This window comes from Chondrus crispus, genomic scaffold, assembly GCF_000350225.1.
Source record: "Chondrus crispus Stackhouse genomic scaffold, scaffold_291, whole genome shotgun sequence".
Lineage (NCBI taxonomy): Eukaryota > Rhodophyta > Florideophyceae > Gigartinales > Gigartinaceae > Chondrus > Chondrus crispus.
This window is the reverse complement of record NW_005179175.1, coordinates 101,874-124,699: the sequence shown is the minus strand read 5'-3', so window position 1 is coordinate 124,699 and position 22,826 is coordinate 101,874. Positions and strand designations below refer to the sequence as shown.

The window sequence follows — 22,826 nt, the reverse complement described above, 5'->3', positions numbered from 1 at the left end:
CGTGCCTCTCACCCTCCTCCCGGAATGGCAAGACAACCCGCTCCCGACTGCTTTCAGGCTCGCCATTTTTATGTGGTCCATCTCTTGCACCCTTGTATCTTATTTGCTCACCGCTCTGGCCCACCCGGGACGAGTACCAGAATCATGGCGACCGACGCTATGGCAAGAGGAACATCCCGATAAACCTGGTATACCACTGCCTCTCAAAGCCGCTGATACCCCACCCGACCCCGCCGCTGCGTCCGATGTCCGTGCCAACCCTCCCGCGAAACCAAACCTGTATCCCGTGGCACCCCCGGCCGTCCATGCTGCAGGCACTGCCATGCTGCTTGCTGACGGCCGCCACCGCTTCTGCGTCCACTGTAACGTTTTCAAACCTGATCGCGCTCACCACTGCACCTCCTGCCGTGAATGTGTGCTGCGAATGGATCACCACTGCCCTTTCACTGGCAACTCATGTGTCGGTTTTTTGAATCGCAAATACTTTGTCCTCTTTCTCTACTACGCCACCCTCTCCTGTTCCCTAGTTGCTACACTAACCCCTGGCGCTATCCTCAACCGTCTACTCGAGCTAGAAGCACGCCCGACTATCGCCGCACTTGCTGGTGTCATCCTGCAGATGATGGGTTATGTGCTCTGCGCGTTACACGCCCTCGCCCTCGCCCCTTTCTCCGCATTCCACACTTACCTCGTTCTCAAGAACAGGACAACTATTGAAAACCAAGAAGCCCGACCCGCTGTCCACGCCGATGTCCTTCGCCGTTCAGATCAAGGGTGGCTCAACAACTGGAAGGGCGTATTTGGACCACGCCCTTTGCTCTGGTTCGTACCTGTCACTATTGGTCGCGACGCGGATGTGATTGATCCTCCACAACGGCCAGCAGACGAGCTTGTGTAGCTTACTTCTGGTAGTCACCGTTGTGTTATAACTACGTGTGGTGCCACATTTGTCAATAAAAGGGTAGTTGACCCCAGTGTGCTCATGATGCTCATGGCTATGTCGAGAATAGCTAACTGTCTGAACTGCCTTGCTGCCTTGCCCTCGCCAACCCCTTTTTTTTTCTTTCCGAGTGGTCTCCTCTCGTCATCGCCTCCTTCTGTCCTCTTTAAATGATCTCACCCTAAAGTCACGCCCTCATGTATGAGATCCTTTGAAATGCAATGAGCACTGATTTGAGCGACCAGAGTAAGCAAGCACCATCTGAAATCATGTGCACTCTGTACGTAATCGAGTAAAGTTTACTCGATTACATACAGGGGGGGGTCTCCTCAATAGTTCGCTTTACAATAGTGCACATGGCCAAAAGTGCACCCCTTTCAGCGATGTCACCATTCTTACCACGTGTACACCTGTGCACTAGAGCCATGCCGATGTAGATGCACACCGCTGCGCTGCGGATGATGACCACGACCGCATGCTTCAGAGGGCGAGGCGAATACAGTGAACCCTCCCGATAAGGATCATTCTCCATATGGATATCCTCCGTAAACGGATAAAAAGTCGAGCGACGGACTCCGTAGCTTACAAATTTTTACCAAAAAACAATGTCTGTGGAATATTCCTCAATTGGATATCGGGTTCAATGTGAAATAAGCATATCATACAGACTCCTCCTACTTAAAACGTATTTTATGGTTACTTTTGAGCGGCCAAGGCACAAATTACCCCATAACCGTTCATTCTTGATCAATCCGTTCACAATCTGTTCAATAAATTCCAATCCCCGTCTGAGGCTTCGCAATTTTCATCATTCTCGACAAAAACATCTTTCTAGCATATACTCCTGTTGGTCCTCCCCCATTGGGGGAGGATCTCCTCTGATCGCAAACATTGCGTGTTGTCAGCACCGTAGCCATCTGCCCCCGTCAAGCGACAATCGTCGATGAAGCGCTCTGAGCTTAACCTCGCCCAAAAGCAACAAATATGTGCAGAGTTCCAACGGCGCAAAAAGAGCAAGGAGCAGACGTCACAAAGCGCCCTTGCGAGGTGGGCCTCAGTACAGTTTTCCCTTTCTAAACCTCCTGCTCAAGCTGTCATGTCCCGCATCATCAACGGAAAGTATGGTTTTCGTCCCGATATCTCTACAAAAAAGTTCAAGCGCTCCGCGTCAGTTACCAGCCCATATCTCGAACGCGCAGTCGCAACTTGGGTCTCTGCCCAATTTGCAAATAGGGTAAACATCACAGGTCATCTTATAACTACGCAAGCAGAGCGCATTCAATACATTTAGATACATTTTTTAAGTAAAGCACAGACATTCTGAGAGATGCACCGTGACACCGTTATGATACGGTCTCCGGATGTGAATAACCTCCGCAAATGGATACGGATTACGTCCACCGAGCGTATCCATATCGAGAGGGTTCACTGTACACTCAATTTACCGTGCGGTAGAATGTCGCCTAGCCCTTCAGAGGCACTGCGCCGTGCCAAACGAGCCCTGTTTGAAGCCTATCACCAACAAGTGCGCAAGAGGCGACGTCAAACGCTCATATCGGAGCATTTTGTGGCCGGTGGGCCGTGACCTGTGGATAAAACCTTCACTAGTTCGCGCTATCAGTCGTGCGTATCTATAGCTTATGGCACTAGGGTGCACTATTGGGTACCTACTGTACTGTAGTGCTGATACTGTACAGAGACGGCCCTCTATCAGCACATCGAGCTACAGTATTAATCCTCACACCAGCCAGTGCGTCGCAAAGTGCTGTTCTGTACACAGTACACTGTAGTTTTAGGAATATTTGTCGCAATGACAGTTTTTGCGCTTAACTCGATTTTGCTGCACTTCCGAACTACAGTAGCACCGAGATCACAACAGTTGCTCCGGTCTCCTAGACAACATGGGCGGGGATCCTCAGTCAAGCCTACGTGTCCTCAATAATGCACAAGGACTCCATGCAGGTGTCCCTGTGCTGGGCTTCAGTCCTCCTCTGGTGTGGAACTCGAGGGGCCTTTCAGCTGCCAGGCCTTGCCCACGATCTCGAAGCAATGCGCCACCAGTATCTATGAAGATGATGACCACCGGACGCACCTCCCTGTACAGCGGCATTTGCATTCTAGCTTCTGTCCTCACCAATCGCCTTGTGTTTACCCCACTAGACTCTATTGCTATGGCGCAGTCCCGCTCCGATATCCTCGGCGTCATCACCGGTGCAACTCTCTTGCTGTACGGGGTCGGCAAGGCTGACATAGCAGCCCGACAAAAGGAAGCCGTACAATTACGAGGTGTAGACGTCCGGAAGGGATTTAGCAATGACGAAAATAGAAGTGTTGGATACGAGTTGGAGTGGGCGGCAGAAGCTCTACTCTCGGCGGTTCCGAACATAAAGTCGTGCGCCATCTTTGTCAATGGTACAGGCTGGGCGTTCCTTGGCCGGTTCAGAGACCAAGATGTGACGGCAGAGCTTAGTCCAGGCGGTGTGTTAGACCTCGCACTGAAGAAGGGTGAGCGAGCGTATCTCGCTGACATGAAAACTGTCCCAGTGAAGGATGTGCAGTTTGGATTTCTACCAAGCAATTGTCAGGTACATGCCTCCTACGACAGTCGCTCACTTGCGATATCTGCGGCCTTTTGCGATGCCATTTTGCTAACCCTTGCTGCTACCTGCGATGCGATTTCGGCCACAGGCAGTGGTTGTGCAGCCAATCTCCGAATCAGCCGCCATAATTTTGGGAGCTGACAAGCCACGCCCATTCACTGGCGCGGACTTCGGATGGTTGCAAGCAATCTCGGATCGTTTGGCAGTTGTCTTGGGTGCGAATCTCAAAAACCACAAGGCGGCACAATAAACTTTCGCGAAGTAGTTTTACTTTCAGTGACTCAAACTCTAGCATCGAAGCGAGGCCCGGCAGTACTATAGATGACGGGCGAAAAGACATCGACTACCTACAAAGACGGAGCAAAACAGACAACATGATGAGCTCAAGGGTTAGAACACCGATGCGACGAAAATTAGAGCTGACAAGCCTCCCCGACAGGAGACCCCAAGCTCTTAAAGACAACGCCGTCTCCTTTCCCTCAGCCGAAAGATGGTTAAATAATATTGTAATCCACAGACGGATGCTAGATCCATTAGGAGTGGTGCACAACATAGTTCTCGATCACAGGGAAAAGAGAGCGGCCAACAAGGACGACAAGGACGACTTACCTATCAAAAGGCAACTCTGGTAGGGGTCACTGACAAGACCTCGACCGAAGCGTGTTCTTCAAGTCTCATGACCAGTTCTGGGGGTTCATAATCTTGCCTGGGGAAGAAACACGCAAACACAAAGAGAGTGAGTTTTGAGAGGCGCAAGGGTCAAGCGCATCTACATTTCCGTCTGTGCTACTTCCGCCTGAGGCAAATCGATGCGCAATCACGGGGAGGCGGATTTTACCGCATTCCAGGTCCACGACTTGATGTAGACGAGCAAGGTAGCGTGGATCCAGAGCGCCTTTATATGCGGAGAAGTTGATCGAGACTACAGTCTGCAGATGGGCTCAGCAAGGCGATGCGCCGCCGCTGCCGACGGCGGCAATCTTATCATGAGCGCAAAATTCGACAGGTGCAGTACACGTGTACTGCGCTATACGGTATGATCTGATATCGTGAGAATTGGGTATTGTACCGTCAACACATGAGAGCAATGAGATTGTATGGATGGGCTCGGCTTGCCCCACCTTCAAAGAGGACTAACTTGGCCATTGCGACATGCTCAACAACTCTGCGACGGATGCTTCCATGCTGCACTTGATAGCCCGCGCAGACAGCCTTGCTTCTCTTCGCTCAATCCTCACGGTCTATCTCGCAAGAGACCAGCCAAACTTTCTTCAACTCATCCGCACCCCACACCCCTCACACTGCATGTGACTTCACGCACGAGATCTTCTTGCGTCAACGCTCACATCAAACCTCGAACCCATCTTCAAATTGGTATTGTCAATGGATATTCGCTTGTCTCCAGGGTTCATCCACAAATCTTAGAGATGCCTTACCCTTGCGCAACAAATAGAAAGCGTACGCACGCGTTTTGGGGAAGCCCGCTGGAGCTTACCAACCTCACCCCATTCCAAGATTTGTTATGTGGTGCATTAGCAGGGTGCAGCGCCCGAATGATGGTTGCCCCACTCGATGTCTTGAAAATTAGATTTCAAATTCAGTCTGAGACCCGAGGGCTCTACCGCTATGCTTCAATGTCCTCAGCAGTACGGAGCATCTTGGCACACGAGGGCTTGCGTGCGTTTTGGAAGGGAAATGTGCCGGCTTTGCTCATGGTCACACCTTACGCGTCGGTACAATTGGCCAGTTTCTATCAACTCAAACAATTAGCTCTTAACATTCCCGAGCCCTACAAATCACTTCTTTTCGGGGCAATTTCGGGAGCTGGCGCTACCCTATGTACATATCCTATGGACCTTCTCCGCACGCGCTTCGCGGCTCAAAGCGAACCAAGGTCATACAACAGTATTAGACAGGCCGTTTCCGTTATATACAACACCCAAGGCCTACGTGGTTTCTACGCCGGCCTGGGACCCACGTTAGTCGAAATTGTTCCATACGTCTCGCTACATTTCACATGGTATGAAGGCATGAAAGGTCAAGTTCTGAAACGGACAAGGTCGGATTCCTTAAAGCCGGCGGAAAGTCTAGTAGTTGGAGCAGTCTCCGGTACAGCTTCCAAGTTATTCACCTTGCCCCTGGACAACGCAAAAAAGCTTATGCAAGTGGAGGATCAGTTTCTTGGGAAGAGAAACACTTCCTCTCCATACCGAGGCATCGCGCATGTCCTGTCAAGGATTTGGCGGAGGGAAGGCTTAAGGGGCTGGTTTCGTGGAACTGCACCAAGTCTAGTGAAGGCGGCCCCTAACTCAGCCATAACATTCACCGTGTACGAAATGACAAGAGGGTACTGTGCCAGGAGAAGCTGAGATACTGCTCATACCGTACTGTGTGCGATTAAGCAGCAAACCGAACATTCATGTCTTGACCATCTAATTGTTAAGTTGCAGTATCCAATGCAGCTCTGTGCTTTCTCGAAATCACAGAAACTTGGCCCAAGAGAGCAGTACTGAGTGTTAACCTGAACTTTGGTCGTTATCCGCCTTGTACTGGAAGTACGAGTACACAGAGTTACGTCGTATAGCATCTTGCATCGCAGTGAACATTTCAAACCCTTCTATCTGGTACGCCTGCAGCGGGTCGTCACTGGCGTAAGATCTCAACACTATGAACTCCTTGAGATAGTCCATTTGTTTCATGTGCTCCATCCACAGATTGTCCATTTGCGTGAGCCACAGAAAGCGGCATACCTCAGTACTGAAACTTGCCTTTCGAGACTCTAATTCGTCCCTCCGCGTTTCCATGAGGACCGCGAGTTGACGGAGCACATACTCATCAATGTCTTTAACATTTTCCAGTTCCGCCTTCGAGATGTTCGACATACCATCAAAAAACTGTACAAGCTTCGAAGATAGTCTCACATAGTCGTTCCCAGTTCCATCTCCACGGTTCACAAAATTGGGAAGGATCTCGCGTACTGTTTTCTCAGAGTCAAATTTCAGTCGTTCAGCAATGAAAGCTGCATCTCCGAGGACAATTTTGCGTCTCTGTGCATAAAAAGCGGAGCGTTGCTTCGAGAGGACTTCATCGTATGTAAACAGCTGCTCACGTATTTCTCGAAAGTAGGCCTCAACGTTTTCTTGCGCTGAGTCCAAAGTCTTGTTGACGAGGGAGTTCTCTATAGGTGTTTCTTCCCCAACTCGGAAAGTATCCAATATCCCAGTCACCTTATCACCGCCGAACACACGGAAGAGGCGATCGTCCAGCGCAAGGAAGAAGCGACTGCTTCCTGGATCTCCCTGTCGTCCCGCTCTACCCCGGAGCTGATTGTCAACTCTTCGTGACTCCGCCCGCTCTGTTCCGATGACGTACAGACCGCCCAACTCAAGAACTTCTTCTTTCTCCTCTGCGACCGTCTCCTCCAATTCTTCTCGAATTCCTCGCATAGATTCTCGAAGTCTATCTACCCCTTTCATGTGTTCAGGGATCAACCCAGCCTCCGCTGCAACGCCAACGATCTCATCAACAAATAATAGCGACGACAAAGCCGCAACCCCAACATTTTCGGCCACCACAGTCGCGCACCGACGCATTTTGGTCATAGCTTCTTCCGAAATATCAACCGGTAATACATCGTCATCAATGAGTACAGGTTGGGTAGGATCGCTAAGAATTTTGAAAAGGCTTTCATTTTGCGATACGAGCTCTCGGCGAGCGAGAGCTCGGGCAAAGTAGTCGGCATTACCGCCGAGCAGAATATCTGTTCCACGCCCGGCCATGTTTGTCGCAATAGTTATAGAAAACTTTCGGCCTGCCTGGGCAACAATCTCTGATTCACGCAACGCAGACTCTGGTTTTGCGTTCAAGACGTCGTGGTCGACTTCGACTTCCGAAAGAAGACTCGACAGTGTCTCCGATGCTTCGACGGAAGTCGTTCCAATGAGAATTGGTCGTCCGGAAGGTGCTACTCTTGCAATCTCCCTCATTATCGCAAGATACTTTCCTTTCGAGTTTTTGAAAACTACATCGGGGTAATCCTTCCGTCCCAACGGTAAAGCAGTCGGTACAGACACGACCGGCAGTTCGTAAACGTCGAGTAACTCTTTTGCTTCAGTTCCTGCTGTTCCAGTCATTCCGGACAATTTCTTGAAGAGCTTGAAAAACGCCTGGTATGAAACCTTCGCAGCAGTTGTTGCTTCACTGTCCACTGTGATACCTTCCTTAGCTTCAATTGCCTGGTGTAACCCATCACTCCATCGCCTTCCCTTTAGCGCGCGGCCTGTAAATTCATCTATAATTTGAATTTCGCTCTTGTCTGTTTCTTGTATGTCAGAAGCCACAATGTAATTGATGTCCTTCTTGAACACTTCTTTCGCCTTTAGAGAATTCGTGATGAACGAAGCCCAAGGATTTTTGGGATCGAACAGATCAGACACATTCAAGGCCCGCTCCAAATCTGAGTATCCTCTTTCAGTTAAAAGGACGGCTTGCTCTTTTTCATTCACGGTGTAATGTACATCTCTGGAGAGCGCCTCGGCAGCCTTCTGCGCAGTGGCGTATTTCGTAGTGGCGGTGGGGACTCTTCCCGCAATAATCAAGGGTGTTCGCGCCTCATCGATAAGAATTGAGTCTGCTTCATCCACGATACAAAACCCGAGCGGACGCGAAGAAACCACTTCAGCGCTACTCATTGCCAAATTGTCCCTTAAGTAGTCAAAGCCCAGCTCAGAATTTGTCACGTACGTAATATCACATGCATACGCTTTCCGTCTGTCTTTAGGACTCATACCAGACTGAATCAGGCCGACTGAGAGTCCTAGATAGCGGTGAATCTGTCCGATAAGGTCTGCATCGCGTTTCGCCAAGTAATCATTCACAGTTACAACATAGACTGCGTCACCCGTAAGCGCATTTAGACAAGAGGGAAGAGCCGCAACTATAGTTTTCCCCTCTCCTGTGACCATTTCAGCTATAGATCCATCATGCAGCACCATACCACCAACCAGCTGGACATCATAGTGGCGCAGGCCTAATACTCTGAATGTGGCTTCACGGACTATTGCGAAAACTTCCTCAAGAACGCTGTCCATGGTTGCTTGTGAAGAAGAAACCTGGTGACGCAGTGTGGCAATACGGGACTTCATGGCGGCATCGTCAAGTTTCTCGATTGCATCTTCGAGAGCATTGATACGGTTGACTCGTCGAAAATAAGGTGGCAATCGCTCGGCTCCAACGGACGAAGCAGAAGATGGAAGAAGAACCTCCTCGGTATTTGATGGGACAGGACCTGAGCCTTGGGAGTCGGAGCCAGAGATGGCCTTCTTGATTGTGTCTAGAATACCCATTTGCAAGGTGCGCTGATGAGAGGGAAATCGTCCATCCACAATACCAGGGGAAACGCGGCCATAGCCGCACAGCCATGAAAAAGATAACAGTGAATGAGACCGAACTGAAAGGAATGATGACGAAGTGGACACAAAAGTTGATCTGTTGAGATGAGCTAACCCCATGACGGAGCGAGTCATGGGGAGAAGCGGAACGGGAAAGGCGGGTGTTGCAGGCCGGCGGGGAAGCGTAATCTAATGACCCCGCGGCACACAAGTGCTGGTAGGCCTAAAGAAGGAAAGCCGGAGAGATAGAGCTCGAATGCATCTGAAACAGAGGTAGACGAATGATGAGAAGATTACGTCCAACGGGGAGAGAGGAATGGCAACGCAACGCAGAGAATTGGGTGGCTAGAGTAGGCCGGCTTCCTGCATCCAGTGAATGTCCAGATCGCAAATCTCGGCACGATCTCATACTGTGCATGTGTGCATGTGTCCAGGGAAATCAAATGGAATGAAATGGAGCCACCTGAGACCTAGATAGTAATTCGCGTTTCAATTTGCGAAATTCCGAAATGTCCCATATTGGAGCAAAATCTACTATACTGGAGCTCTTTCCAATTTAGTACGTCCGGGACACACACACTATATTGGCCAATTTCCCCTTTTTTTCTCACGTTACCTCACAGAACGGGTAATCGTTACAGAACTGCAGCAGCACAACAGCGGTGATGCCTGCTGAACGCAGCGCGCCATAATCTCATGGCCCCTCGGAGGCGTCTCCAGTCTCTATCAGCAGCCCCAGCAGAACGGGTAACTGTTACGCAAACAGCGCGCCGCGCGGTTTGCGTAACCGTTACCCGTTCTGCTACGCTACTCTATATACGCAAGCGCAAGCGGCGCTTGCGCTTGCGTACATAGAGTAGCATAGCAGTGATGCCTGCTGAACGCAGCGCGCCACAGTCTCATGGCCCCTCGGAGGCGTTATCAGCAGCCCGAGCACGCTATCAAGCGCCTGCGCGCCAGCGCTCGGGCTTTTACGGAGCTCCGTCGCGCGCGAGAGGACCACGAGGACGAGCATTTGCTCGATGCAGGCCTTGAGCTCGAGGGAGACCTCATGCGCAGCTCCAGCGACGACTCGCTAGGGTCCGCGGCCCTACTAGGTGCCGACGTGGAACCTGTGCGCATTGCCAACGTGCTGGCCGCCGCAGAGGTATGGGCCCTTTAGCGGGTCTATACCGATGTAATTATGGTGCGCAACGAGTGCAGTGAGGCCTCCACCTTTCGCGTGCGACGCAGCATCGACCGTGACGCCGAGCGCATGTTCGCGGTCGTCTTTCAGCTTGACCCGGGCATCTTTTTTCAGCAAATGCGAATGACGAAAGACACCTTCCTCGCTTTATTGGAAGCTGTTGAGCCGTACTTTGATAGAGACCCTAGCACCTGCGAGCCGAAGCCGAAGCCGTTCGTGCTCCCGGTGTTTTACACCGTTCGAGCGTTTGCGCAAGGGATCTCCAGCTGGTCCGCGACGGCCATCGATTGGGACCTAGGGAGGTCCACTCTCCAACAATCGTGGCTCCCTCGCGTTGCACTAGTTATAACGCTGGCGATGCCGATTCCCAGATTGCCGGACGCGTCTGACAGCGCGGCCTGGGCCGAAATAACGTCCGGCTTTGACTCGCTGTGCCGCTCTCGGGTGGCGATGAATGCGAGGAGCGCGAGAAGTTGGCGTCGGAATCTGCCGCGCGGCACTGACATTTTCGGGAACATTGCCATGGCGATTGACGGCATGCAAGGGCGGCTTGCGGAGATGCCGCGTGGGCTGCCTCGCGCCGCGGCGCAAGAGTACTACAGCGGCAAGTGCGCTTACTATTCCGTCGGCAGCCTGTTTGGTGTGGACCACCGGGGCGTCTTTACGTTCGCGGCGGTAGGCTTTCAAGGATCAGCCAGCGACATGGCCATGCTGAAGTCTACGGAGCTATGGTGCGCTATGTGCGGCGATCCGTCATTGCACAGCCGGCGTCTTCCGGAGGGGTGCACGGTCATCGCGGACTCTGGGTTCGTGCTTCGCGAGTGGATGATGATACCTTTTTCGCAAGCGAGCTGTAGCATAATTGCCGACTACTTTATATTAGATTTAGAATTAGATCTAACGCTGTAAGGTACGGACCTTACAGCGTGCGCACGCGTACTTTACAGCACGCGCGCACCAACACGTGTATCCGACGTGTAGCACACGTGTGCTGTCAGCCCCGACGGCTGACAGCGTTACAGTGCGGGCCGGCCCGCACTGTCTACAGTAAGCCGACTACAGTACAGTCCGTACTGTACTGTAGACGGATAATTAACTTGTACAATAAATATAGGGAGCGACCGCCGGCGGAGGGGACCAAGCTAGGCAACCCTCCACCGACGGTCGACCACCCAGCTTACTCTACTCACACCGCCGTTCCGCGAGTAGTGACCACCGAGCGGGTAGTGGACGCGCGCGACACCGCGGCGAGCTGCGATCCGCCTCCGCCCGTCAGTACCGGATCGTCAACCGGTACTGCTCCGGGGCGTCGAGGCGTCGATCCGCTCGCCTACGCGCGCGTCCCCGCCGACCACGCTCTACCACCCGCTACCGGCCCGCTTCCGGTGGCGTTGGTTGGTTCAAGACCCTCGGTACGCCGATCCGGGGTCTTCCGCCGAACATCGCGAACACCCCTCCGCCGTGTGTGGGGTGTTTATGCGACACGAGCGTATCCTCTGGCCCGAACAAAGACCGCTGCGCGGCATACAATTTTCTTTTGGCTCAAATTAGAGTTATAACGGAAAATGCATTCGCGCGTCTAAAAGGACGGTGGGCTATTTTGCGCTGTCTCCCGTGCTCTATCGAGATCGCGAGCACTGTGATTCTCGCCAGCGCGTGCTTGCCTAACTTCCTAGAAAACGGGAGAAGCAGGTACGACGCAGCGTGGGAGGAGGAGTCCTGCAGCGCGGAGCGCCAGCAGAGCACAGAAGACGCCTTTGCGGCGCCTCCGTGCCCCGACAATGTGCGCTCCCCGCTTGCAACGGGCAGCGACGAGCGGGTGCGACAGGTCGTACGGATGGGCATGGGGTGGGTGAATGAGGGTACATAGGCCAGCTGCACATTTTGTAGTTTAGTTTAGAGTCTAATAAACTTAAGAGCGCTTAGAAAAGCACAGTGCGCAAAAGCTAGCTTTACATTATATGCTACTCACTATCTTCGAGGATCTCCAACAGCCCCAAACTTTTCAGAAGGGATCGGCGAGCGGATTCTGACAGACTTTCATTCGATAGGATCGCCATTGCCGTTCTTTCCTTCTCGCTCGCCGTACGCGCCGCTATGTACTTCGCCTTTTCTTCGTCCACCGCCGTGGCACTGCTGGACTGCCTCCCTGTGCCTATAGAGTCCCGCAAGGTTGCCGACACCTGCTTCGCGAAATTGTCGCCGCTCTCCGCGCGGCGACGGGAGCTTGCACGTTGAGCGGACGCCTTAGCGTCCCGCTTCTCTGCCTCGCGGATCGTTCGCTTTTTTCTAGTGACGTCCAGTGCCATCATGGCCGCCGCTGCGGACCTCCTAGCTTCAGCAGGCGGCGACGGCCGGGCCAGAGCGTCAGTTGGCTCTGCGCGATGGCCCCTGCCACTGGGGACCGGCTCAAACACGCCCTCGCCGTCCCGTTCCTCTTGGGAGAGGCGAAAGCGACCCTCACTGCTGCCACTGTCGCTGTCACCGTCGCTGTCACTGTCACTATCGGACACCTCCGCCGTGTTGGCGGCGGCCGGCGCAACTTCAAAGGGGCGTTCGGAGGACCGCCGACACGCCGCTGACACGGAGGGGTTCCGTCCGAAGACTATTCGACCTTTCTCCCGCGAGTCTGTGGCCCCGAGCTTGTCAATCCACACTCGATCCGCGTCCTCCGTCGACACGCCAGTCGCCGTGGAAGCCCTCAGCGCTTCACGATACGCTGCCTTCAGCGTTTGAAGATGGCGATACATTGTTGCCCCACCGTCCGCCTCCACCTCTGCTTGCGTGCCGAACGCATCGCGAAGTGACGGAACAGTACTCAGCAGCGCGCTGGTGAGCTTCACACGCCCGTTGCTCTTCTCCGCATGAGTGCGGCCCCCAATCGCGTTTCGGTAGGCCGTCATGTTGTTCATGATCGCGTCGAGGAGCTTTACACCGTGCGTTTTCATGACGAACCGTACCTTGCGCCTGCGCGTCGCGGCCGGGGTGACAGGTGGCTCCGCGGCAGGGCCGACGGGTGGTGCGATGGTGCGTACGACCGACACGCCAGAAGCAGGGGCGGCAGGAGCGGCAGGAGCGGCAGGATTGCAAGGGGTGATAGGCGCCTCGCATGAGCTCCGTTGCCCTCCAGATACGCGGCCGCCACTCGCGGGTCGGGTGCGAGAGACGCGTCGCGTACCTTTGCGCGGTGGCATGGCGATATGTGTACGTCCTGCTGGTGTTGGAGCAGCTGCTGCTCGTGGCGGGAACGAATAGGGAGTTAACGTGATAAAAAAGGGAAATTGGCCAATATAGTGCGTCCCGGACGTACTAAATTGGAAAGAGCTCCAATATAGTAGATTTTGCTCCAATATGGGACATTTCGGAATTTCGCAAATTGAAACGCGAATTACTATCTAGGTCTCAGGATAGATGTTGTTCTTCCTGTCAAATCTAGATTTTCTATTAATATTGAGCGGTTTTCACATTGTCCAACACTTTTTGTGCTTGTTCAACAATTCATAGACCCCCCCTTTAGCTATTGTCGGAAGAGATCTGTCAAGAGACATAGATAGTAATTCGCGTTTCAATTTGCGAAATTCCGAAATGTCCCATATTGGAGCAAAATCTACTATATTGGAGCTCTTTCCAATTTAGTACGTCCGGGACGCACTATATTGGCCAATTTCCCTTTTTTATCACGTTAACTCCCTATTCGTTCCCGCCACGAGCAGCAGCTGCTCCAACACCAGCAGGACGTACACATATCGCCATGCCACCGCGCAAAGGTACGCGACGCGTCTCTCGCACCCGACCCGCGAGTGGCGGCCGCGTATCTGGAGGGCAACGGAGCTCATGCGAGGCGCCTATCACCCCTTGCAATCCTGCCGCTCCTGCCGCTCCTGCCGCCCCTGCTTCTGGCGTGTCGGTCGTACGCACCATCGCACCACCCGTCGGCCCTGCCGCGGAGCCACCTGTCACCCCGGCCGCGACGCGCAGGCGCAAGGTACGGTTCGTCATGAAAACGCACGGTGTAAAGCTCCTCGACGCGATCATGAACAACATGACGGCCTACCGAAACGCGATTGGGGGCCGCACTCATGCGGAGAAGAGCAACGGGCGTGTGAAGCTCACCAGCGCGCTGCTGAGTACTGTTCCGTCACTTCGCGATGCGTTCGGCACGCAAGCAGAGGTGGAGGCGGACGGTGGGGCAACAATGTATCGCCATCTTCAAACGCTGAAGGCAGCGTATCGTGAAGCGCTGAGGGCTTCCACGGCGACTGGCGTGTCGACGGAGGACGCGGATCGAGTGTGGATTGACAAGCTCGGGGCCACAGACTCGCGGGAGAAAGGTCGAATAGTCTTCGGACGGAACCCCTCCGTGTCAGCGGCGTGTCGGCGGTCCTCCGAACGCCCCTTTGAAGTTGCGCCGGCCGCCGCCAACACGGCGGAGGTGTCCGATAGTGACAGTGACAGCGACGGTGACAGCGACAGTGGCAGCAGTGAGGGTCGCTTTCGCCTCTCCCAAGAGGAACGGGACGGCGAGGGCGTGTTTGAGCCGGTCCCCAGTGGCAGGGGCCATCGCGCAGAGCCAACTGACGCTCTGGCCCGGCCGTCGCCGCCTGCTGAAGCTAGGAGGTCCGCAGCGGCGGCCATGATGGCACTGGACGTCACTAGAAAAAAGCGAACGATCCGCGAGGCAGAGAAGCGGGACGCTAAGGCGTCCGCTCAACGTGCAAGCTCCCGTCGCCGCGCGGAGAGCGGCGACAATTTCGCGAAGCAGGTGTCGGCAACCTTGCGGGACTCTATAGGCACAGGGAGGCAGTCCAGCAGTGCCACGGCGGTGGACGAAGAAAAGGCGAAGTACATAGCGGCGCGTACGGCGAGCGAGAAGGAAAGAACGGCAATGGCGATCCTATCGAATGAAAGTCTGTCAGAATCCGCTCGCCGATCCCTTCTGAAAAGTTTGGGGCTGTTGGAGATCCTCGAAGATAGTGAGTAGCATATAATGTAAAGCTAGCTTTTGCGCACTGTGCTTTTCTAAGCGCTCTTAAGTTTATTAGACTCTAAACTAAACTACAAAATGTGCAGCTGGCCTATGTACCCTCATTCACCCACCCCATGCCCATCCGTACGACCTGTCGCACCCGCTCGTCGCTGCCCGTTGCAAGCGGGGAGCGCACATTGTCGGGGCACGGAGGCGCCGCAAAGGCGTCTTCTGTGCTCTGCTGGCGCTCCGCGCTGCAGGACTCCTCCTCCCACGCTGCGTCGTACCTGCTTCTCCCGTTTTCTAGGAAGTTAGGCAAGCACGCGCTGGCGAGAATCACAGTGCTCGCGATCTCGATAGAGCACGGGAGACAGCGCAAAATAGCCCACCGTCCTTTTAGACGCGCGAATGCATTTTCCGTTATAACTCTAATTTGAGCCAAAAGAAAATTGTATGCCGCGCAGCGGTCTTTGTTCGGGCCAGAGGATACGCTCGTGTCGCATAAACACCCCACACACGGCGGAGGGGTGTTCGCGATGTTCGGCGGAAGACCCCGGATCGGCGTACCGAGGGTCTTGAACCAACCAACGCCACCGGAAGCGGGCCGGTAGCGGGTGGTAGAGCGTGGTCGGCGGGGACGCGCGCGTAGGCGAGCGGATCGACGCCTCGACGCCCCGGAGCAGTACCGGTTGACGATCCGGTACTGACGGGCGGAGGCGGATCGCAGCTCGCCGCGGTGTCGCGCGCGTCCACTACCCGCTCGGTGGTCACTACTCGCGGAACGGCGGTGTGAGTAGAGTAAGCTGGGTGGTCGACCGTCGGTGGAGGGTTGCCTAGCTTGGTCCCCTCCGCCGGCGGTCGCTCCCTATATTTATTGTACAAGTTAATTATCCGTCTACAGTACAGTACGGACTGTACTGTAGTCGGCTTACTGTAGACAGTGCGGGCCGGCCCGCACTGTAACGCTGTCAGCCGTCGGGGCTGACAGCACACGTGTGCTACACGTCGGATACACGTGTTGGTGCGCGCGTGCTGTAAAGTACGCGTGCGCACGCTGTAAGGTCCGTACCTTACAGCGTTAGATCTAATTCTAAATCTAATATAAAGTAGTCGGCAATTATGCTACACGGCCCCCCCCTCAAGAGTGAACGTCCGCGTTCACTTGTACGGGGGGGGGGTTAAGCTTCAGTCCAGGTAAGCCAAGACCTGTCCCGTCTTGGCTTACATCCGTCTCCTCCGCATCAGGGATTCTCCCCCTTCATCCTTCTGGTAGGTCTTGTCCCTTCCTACACCCTCTCGCGCTCGCTCCAGCCCCTCCGGTTCCAGGAACGCATCCAAGCTCTACTGTAGCGTAGCCGTTCATGTTACCTTCTCTCTCCCCCGTACGTTGCTCCTTATCCTATTGCAGCGCACGTTTCCGTCGTACTGCAACACACGCCCGCGACCTCGCCCAAGCTGCGGAAAGTCGTCGTCGTGTTGGGGCCTCCGCGCTCGTCGTGGCGCCGTTCCCATGAGCCGGCGAGTAGCGCTTCCCTTGTCTCTTCGCTCGGCCCCCGCCCCTTTCCACGTGCGCGGGCGGCGGGTGCTTGCGCCACGGCTCATTGCTGCCATACAGGGCGTCGGTGGGAGGAGGACAGCTTGTTCGTCGTCGGTAGTTCAGGGGATATCTCCTCCTTTTGTAATTCTCGACGTGGGCGCCGTGCAAACAAATCGAGCCCGCGTCGGGCGGGTAAAGCACTGGGTAGATCATCTCATATCTCGGGAGCGACGTGAGTCATAGGCCGATGTTCGCGGAACGCCGGGGTGTAACCGGGGTTTTCACAGTGCGGTCGGCGGTGGTATCCGCTGTCGGCGCCGTCGGTATCGAGATTCCCGCCGTCGACTTTGAGGTCCGCATGTCATGGCGGCTTCCGCAACAACGGGTGCACGCGGTCCCGGGTACCTTCCCCTCGAAAGTGGGGCGTCGTTGACGGGCAGCCCCGGGTTGTCGTTTCATCAAGCGTCGTATTTCGTAAGGGTCTGCTCATCCTTGCTCTCGAGCTTTCTTCCCTCTTGCGATTGCCCCTCCAGCCCCTGCCTAGCATGCGTCCGTCCACTACCGCCCTTAGCTTCCTTGGTCCTCCCCCCTTTCTTTCCCAGTGAGAGGGTGGCAATACAGCGCTGCCCTGTGTGAATGACATGGGCGGCGAAACACGCGTAGCGTCGGACTCGTCGTTCGCTGAAGCGGGGTCGAGATAGCGAGCCAGCGGGCCGCGGGGCGCTCGATCGGTCGCCGTCCGGGATCCTCCCTCCGGCTACACGCTGCGTCGCTCGTCACTTCCTTTTTGATTCTTTCGGCGCTACCTCCCCCACAGGGTTAGTAAGTTATGAAGAGGGACGACACCCCTCCTTGGGATTGGGGGATTAGCGGCACGTGGGACGTAGACGGCGGGGCGGAGGGTGCCGGTGTTGAATTCGGGGACGCACAGAGCGGAGAAGGGGGAAAGCAGGGGTGCGACAATGCGCTCTGGCGAGAGCGAACGGCGCCGCCGGTAGTGCAGGGCGCTCAGGCATGGCTCGGCGTAGAAGTCGTCGTCTGGCGACTCGCAACGGTGTCACGGCAGGCGCGCCCGCGACGAGATGGCGGGTGCGTAGGCCAGGACGACGAGCGGGTGTCGCGCTAGCTCGGCAGGGAAGAGGTGACCGGCGGTGCGCGGGTGCGCGCGCACCGGAGCGGACGGCAATGATTTCGTGGCCGCAGTTCGTACAGTATCCGACGTCACGTGAGTCCTTGATAAAATCACCCCAAAAAATTACAAAAGATGTTTTCCCGCGAAAATCATTTTTTGCCAAAAAATCAACAGCAATGCCCGTGATGCCGTGCGACCCGTGTCCGTTGCTACCTTTCGCCTCCAGCCCGCGTTCCTCTGATAGCCCGTGCAGCGTCTCTGCGCGAGCGGCATCCAGGGCGTTTTCCGTCCTTCAACCGTTCAACCGTAACAAGCGAAGCCTCTCCCTGGCCTAAAACTGTCCAACGGGTACAGTCAAGGAGGTCTCCCGAAAGAGAACGACGATGGCTCCTTCGCGAGCAGCTGGGCAGAGGGGGGGACACAATCTCGATGCTCGTTATTTTCCTTCGTGCCGAGTCCAAGCGGATCCTCGTCTCTGTCGACACGGGCGGGCTAGTCGCGCCTAGAATGCCCTCGGGAACCACCGCCTCGCGTCCGCCCTTCGTTGCGCCTGCGTCCTCATGGGTCTGTAAGGGCGAGGGATGCGCAGACGTGCAGCGGCCCCGATTCGGGCGCATACAGAGGCGGGCGGCGCCGTCGCTGAAGTCGAGAGCTTGGTCGTGCTTGTCGCGGCTCAGTGCTGCGCGTGCGTGCGTTCGGTATATTCCTCACCGCGCGTGCGTACCCCTGGGTATGGCTCGCGCGATGGGCAGCAGTAATCCATTGCTCAAAGTATCCTAGCGTCGCGCTTCGGCGACAGCATTATCGCGGCGCTTCTGTAGCACTAATCTTTTTCCCGGCTACAGGTGGGAACCGTAACGCCCCCGCTTCCGGTCGTCGTAGTGAGGGTCCCATAACAGGGGCGGGCCGGTGCGCTACGACTGCGTGGTCGTCCATCCTTGACGTCCAATTCCAATGGCTCCCACTTCCTTCGCGCGGCGTCGTGCTGCTACACAGACACTGCCCCTCAACCGCGTCGTCAGTCGACGTCCTTTTTTCTCGGCGCCAGGGACGTCGGGCTTCCGCGCGCTGGTGAACGCCGGGGTACTTCTCCGCTGACGGTGAGGGCGGGGACGCCTCCGTTCGCGTCCATGCACAATTCGCTTGCGCACTTTTCGCCGGACGTGCGCGCAGCCACGGGTCATGGAAACAGCCATACGAGTGCGTTGGCCCAGGTGGTCTCCTCAGGCAACGAAAAGCATCCTCCTCTCGTGAGGCGGTCGGGCCATCTCCCGACGCGGTGCCGACGCTGGCCTTCGAATCGGCGTCATGTTGACGGGGTGACGCCTCGCTCAGCGTAAACCCTTCACCGCGAATGAGGCACGGGACCTTTCGAGGGGGAGCGACGAGGTCCTCCTTCCCGATTAGCCCGGCAGACACGAGTCGTGATTTTGCCACTCGTCCACGGGAAATGTCCTAACGTAACGTCCCCGTGCGAGGCCGTGAGGGCCCATGCATTCGCGCTAGCGCGCAGCTCTGCGCGGGATGGTCTGGTCGACCGAGAGATGACGAGGTCCTTGACGAATGGTGTCCCTTGCGTCTTCGCTCCACGGAGCGAACCTCTCGACATGGTCAAGCAAATCGCGTAGCCAATCTTTGCCGGGTCAGCCTGGGAGGGCGAAGTTGGCGATATGAACGACTCGAGCGGCCGGACGCCTGGATGCGCGCTTCGCTAGGACAACCCCGCGCCCGCGAACGAGTCGGGGGTAGCGTGTACGCGGGTCAGGCCGGGTAGGGACGCGACGACGCGTTCGAACGCGGGTCGGCGCGCACGAGCGTCCTGCCGTCCGGGGTCATTTTCTACCGGTAATTTTTCGATATTTTACGGGAACGGTGGCGGATTGGTGGCGATACCGGCCTCTGAAGCACGAGCAGACAGTTCTTTTTCGCTTCCGCATCGGATCTCGGATCCCGTTTGTACTTGTCATTGCCCATGCGCGTGCACTTAACGAGCGCATGCGGTTGCTGCCCGCCTAGTCCCTTTCCTCAGGGGTCTTCCCCTCCTCTCGGGCAGTTCGGACTGCCCGAGGCTTATTCCTTGCGTTCGGGAAGCATCTTCTTCTCACTGATTACCTCAGGGGTCGTCCCCTCTCGGGCAATACAGACTGTCCGACGTCTGCGAGTCGCCCGTTCCGGTGGCGTCCATCATTTCGGCTTGATGTTAACGAGTGCGCTTCCGTTACATCTCGTATCGTCGGTTGTCACGCGGGTCGTTCCCCCCTTCGGGCAGTACGAACTGCCTGGGGCTAATGCGTTATCCGTTCGGGAAACGTCCATCACTTCGGCTTGATGTTCTTCCCTGTTCGCAATCGGTGCGCTGTACGGTGTTTGCACACGACAGAACTGCAACGGCTTTGTGAGTGTAGCGCACCGGCACATGTCGTCGTGTTCGCTGGGAGGTTGTGTCCTCCCTCATTTCACTTCACGTCCCAGGGGTACTGTTCGTGACACAGTACGCCCTGTCTCACGACCCTCCTCTCGTCGGTGATGGCGTTTCGTGTCGCGTGGACTTGCGTTGTCTGCGCCTCAACTGGACATCCCATGCTTCCCCGAAGTTGGTCGGCCAACCTCGTTGTGTCCTTGCGTAGACCCCCGCTCTTTCGGACCGCGAAGGGGGGGTTTAAATTTTCCGGTCGAAGGAGTGGTTGAGGGGCCCCCTCCTTAAGAGTGAACGTCCGCGTTCACTTCGGAGTTGAGGTCCCTCCCCGTGCGTCTTCGAAGACGCAGCGCGTATCGAGACACCAATTCTTCGGGGATGTGGGTGCGTGCCGTCCAAGTGGGTTGGTCGTAGTCCGCCCACTTGATGAGGAACTCCGTTGTTCCGTCTTCCATCTCTCGATGCTTGAGTAGCTTCTCCACGGCGTACTGTGTTCCCTCCCTGACCTTGTCGGCAAGGTCACGCGGGGTCGTCGTGCTCACCCGTGGCGCGTCCATCGGCGGGGGCGCGTACACGCAGCGGTCTGCGGACACCCGCTCGGTGACACCATCACGATCGATTGTGATGGTACGACGATCGTTAGCGAGGACGCGGTACGGCCCCACGGCTGGAGAGGCGAGCTTGTTCGACGTCTTGCCCCCGTCGGTGGGGTTCAGGTAGACGAAGTTACCCGGCTAGAGACGTGTGTTAACCGTTCGAACGCGCTTATCGAAGTCGCGTTTGTAACGGGCTTGCGTGCGTCGCAAGCTCCCGTAGGCCTTCTGGATCGTCGCGTCCAGGTTCTTGAGGAACTCCGCGCGCTGCGTTCCCCTATCGGCAGGTGGAACGTCCCCCCCGGTTCGTCGAAGAGAAAACTCCGGCGGGGGCCGGCTGAGCACGAGCTCAAACGGGGTCGTTCGTGTGGTTCGGTGTACGTGGGAGTTATATGCGTACGCTAACGGTCCCACGTACACGTCCCAGTCGTCTTGATGCTCGTTCACGTAATTGCGGAGCATCGACGCAATCGTTCGGTTATAGCGTTCCACCTGGCCGTTCGTCTGAGGGTGGTACGCTGACGTATAGAGGTTCGTAATTCCAAGCACTCGGCATGTGCTTTGGAAGAACTTTGCGTTGAGCTGCGGTCCGTTATCCGACAGTAGCGAGCGTGGGACGCCGTACTTAAAGACCCACGCTTCGCAAAACGCCACTGCGACGGTGTAGGCGGTTACCGTCCGCAGTGCGACGACCTGCGTTAACTTCGTAAAGCGGTCGGTGATTACCAGGAGGAATCGTTTCCCTGCCTTGGTCTTTGGGAGCGGTCCCAGTATATCGATCGCGAGGCTCTCCAACGGCCGCGTCGCCGGAAACAACCTTAATCGGTTTAGGTGTTTCCGAAGCTTGACGCGGTTCATCGCACAGGTTCGACAACCTCGTACGGTCGACGCGACGTCCGCGGCCAAGTGTGGCCAGTAGTACTCGCGACGGAGCGCGTAGTACATGCGGTTTTGCCCCGGATGCCCGGCGATGGCCGGGTTATGGCAGAGCCGCAGCAACCGGGCGCGTAGAGTCCGGGGGACCACCACCTGTACGATATCAGGTTCGAAGGGGTGTCTCCGTTTGAGCACCCCTTGGTGGTCCTCGAAGAACGCGGAGTCCCGGGACTCTGACTGTCGTGCCAATACCGTTTGGCAGAAGTCATCCACGCGTTGTTCTTCGGCGATCTCCTCTATCGTAAGAGGGGCCGGCAGGTCGTCCTGCGGAGGGGCGACCTGGGAACCGGACGTATCGGCTTCGAAGTCTTGGGCGCGATCGAGGTCCACGGCGTCGAACTCCTCGTTCTCTGCCCAGAAAGCGTGGGGTTCTTCTAGAGCAGGGGCTTCGTCGTCGCCCCTCGGCTCGTCGCGCGCTCGGGCGCGCAAATTCCTTCGGGATTTCGTTCGGTTCCTTGTGGTCACGAAGACGTGGTCGGCCTCGTGGTCGCAGCTCGCGGTGCATACGTGGTCCGCGAGCTCATCGGAGACATCACGAACGGTCGTGCACGTGTCGTAGGTGGGGATGTCGTCGTCCACCTCAACAGCCGGGCGAGGGTCGTCGGCGACCCTCGGTGATACGAGGCGTGACAGGGCGTCGGGGACCTGGTGCACGCGCCCGGGGCGGTACTGAATGGTGAAATCGTATTCAGCCAGACGTAGCCGCCACCGGGTGAGTCTTCCGGAGCTCTCGGTCAGAGACATGAGCCACCTCAGCGCGTCGTGATCCGTTCGGACGGTGAACTTCGTGCCCTCGACGTACGGGCGTAGTGTGCGGACGGCCCACACTACAGCGAAGCACTCGCGTTCCGTAGCGCTGTAGTTGCGTTCGCTGTCGTTTAACGAATACGACCAATATCCGACGGGACGCCAGTCGTTGGCTTCGTCGTGTTCTTGCAGCAGCGTACACCCGAGTTGATACGCACTTGCATCGGTATCGATCATGTACGGCCGACCGTACCGCGGAAGCGCAAGTATCGGCGGAGCGATCATCCTTGCCTTGAGGTTCTCGAACGCTTGAAGCTGGGCCTCCGTCGGATTATCGAAGTCGGGGTCGGCGTCCTTGCGAGTCATATCGGTTAGCGGTCGAG

General features: G+C 56.1%; 4 protein-coding genes; 2 read left to right on the top strand and 2 right to left on the bottom strand.

Moving 5' to 3' along the window:
* Positions 1-70: 70 nt before the first annotated feature.
* On the top strand, positions 71-999 carry CHC_T00005431001 (hypothetical protein). XM_005717032.1 is given in 2 exon segments: positions 71-898; positions 899-999. The coding sequence occupies 1 exon segment, from the start codon at positions 71-73 to the stop codon at positions 896-898; it is 828 nt and encodes a 275-aa protein (XP_005717089.1). The 3' UTR covers positions 899-999.
* Positions 1,000-2,855: 1,856 nt separating this feature from the next.
* Positions 2,856-4,427, bottom strand: CHC_T00005430001 (hypothetical protein). XM_005717031.1 is given in 3 exon segments: positions 2,856-3,470; positions 3,471-3,887; positions 4,150-4,427. The coding sequence occupies 1 exon segment, from the start codon at positions 3,468-3,470 to the stop codon at positions 2,856-2,858; it is 615 nt and encodes a 204-aa protein (XP_005717088.1). The 5' UTR covers positions 3,471-3,887; positions 4,150-4,427.
* A 210-nt stretch (positions 4,428-4,637) lies between these two features.
* On the top strand, positions 4,638-5,909 carry CHC_T00005429001 (hypothetical protein). Its single transcript, XM_005717030.1, has one exon. The coding sequence runs from the start codon at positions 4,638-4,640 to the stop codon at positions 5,907-5,909; it is 1,272 nt and encodes a 423-aa protein (XP_005717087.1).
* Positions 5,910-5,917: 8 nt separating this feature from the next.
* Positions 5,918-8,885, bottom strand: CHC_T00005428001 (hypothetical protein). The gene is made up of 3 exons (XM_005717029.1): positions 7,742-8,885; positions 6,068-7,648; positions 5,918-6,009 (listed from the first exon to the last, which is right to left on the bottom strand). The coding sequence occupies exons 1-3, from the start codon at positions 8,883-8,885 to the stop codon at positions 5,918-5,920; spliced, it is 2,817 nt and encodes a 938-aa protein (XP_005717086.1).
* Positions 8,886-22,826: the final 13,941 nt, after the last annotated feature.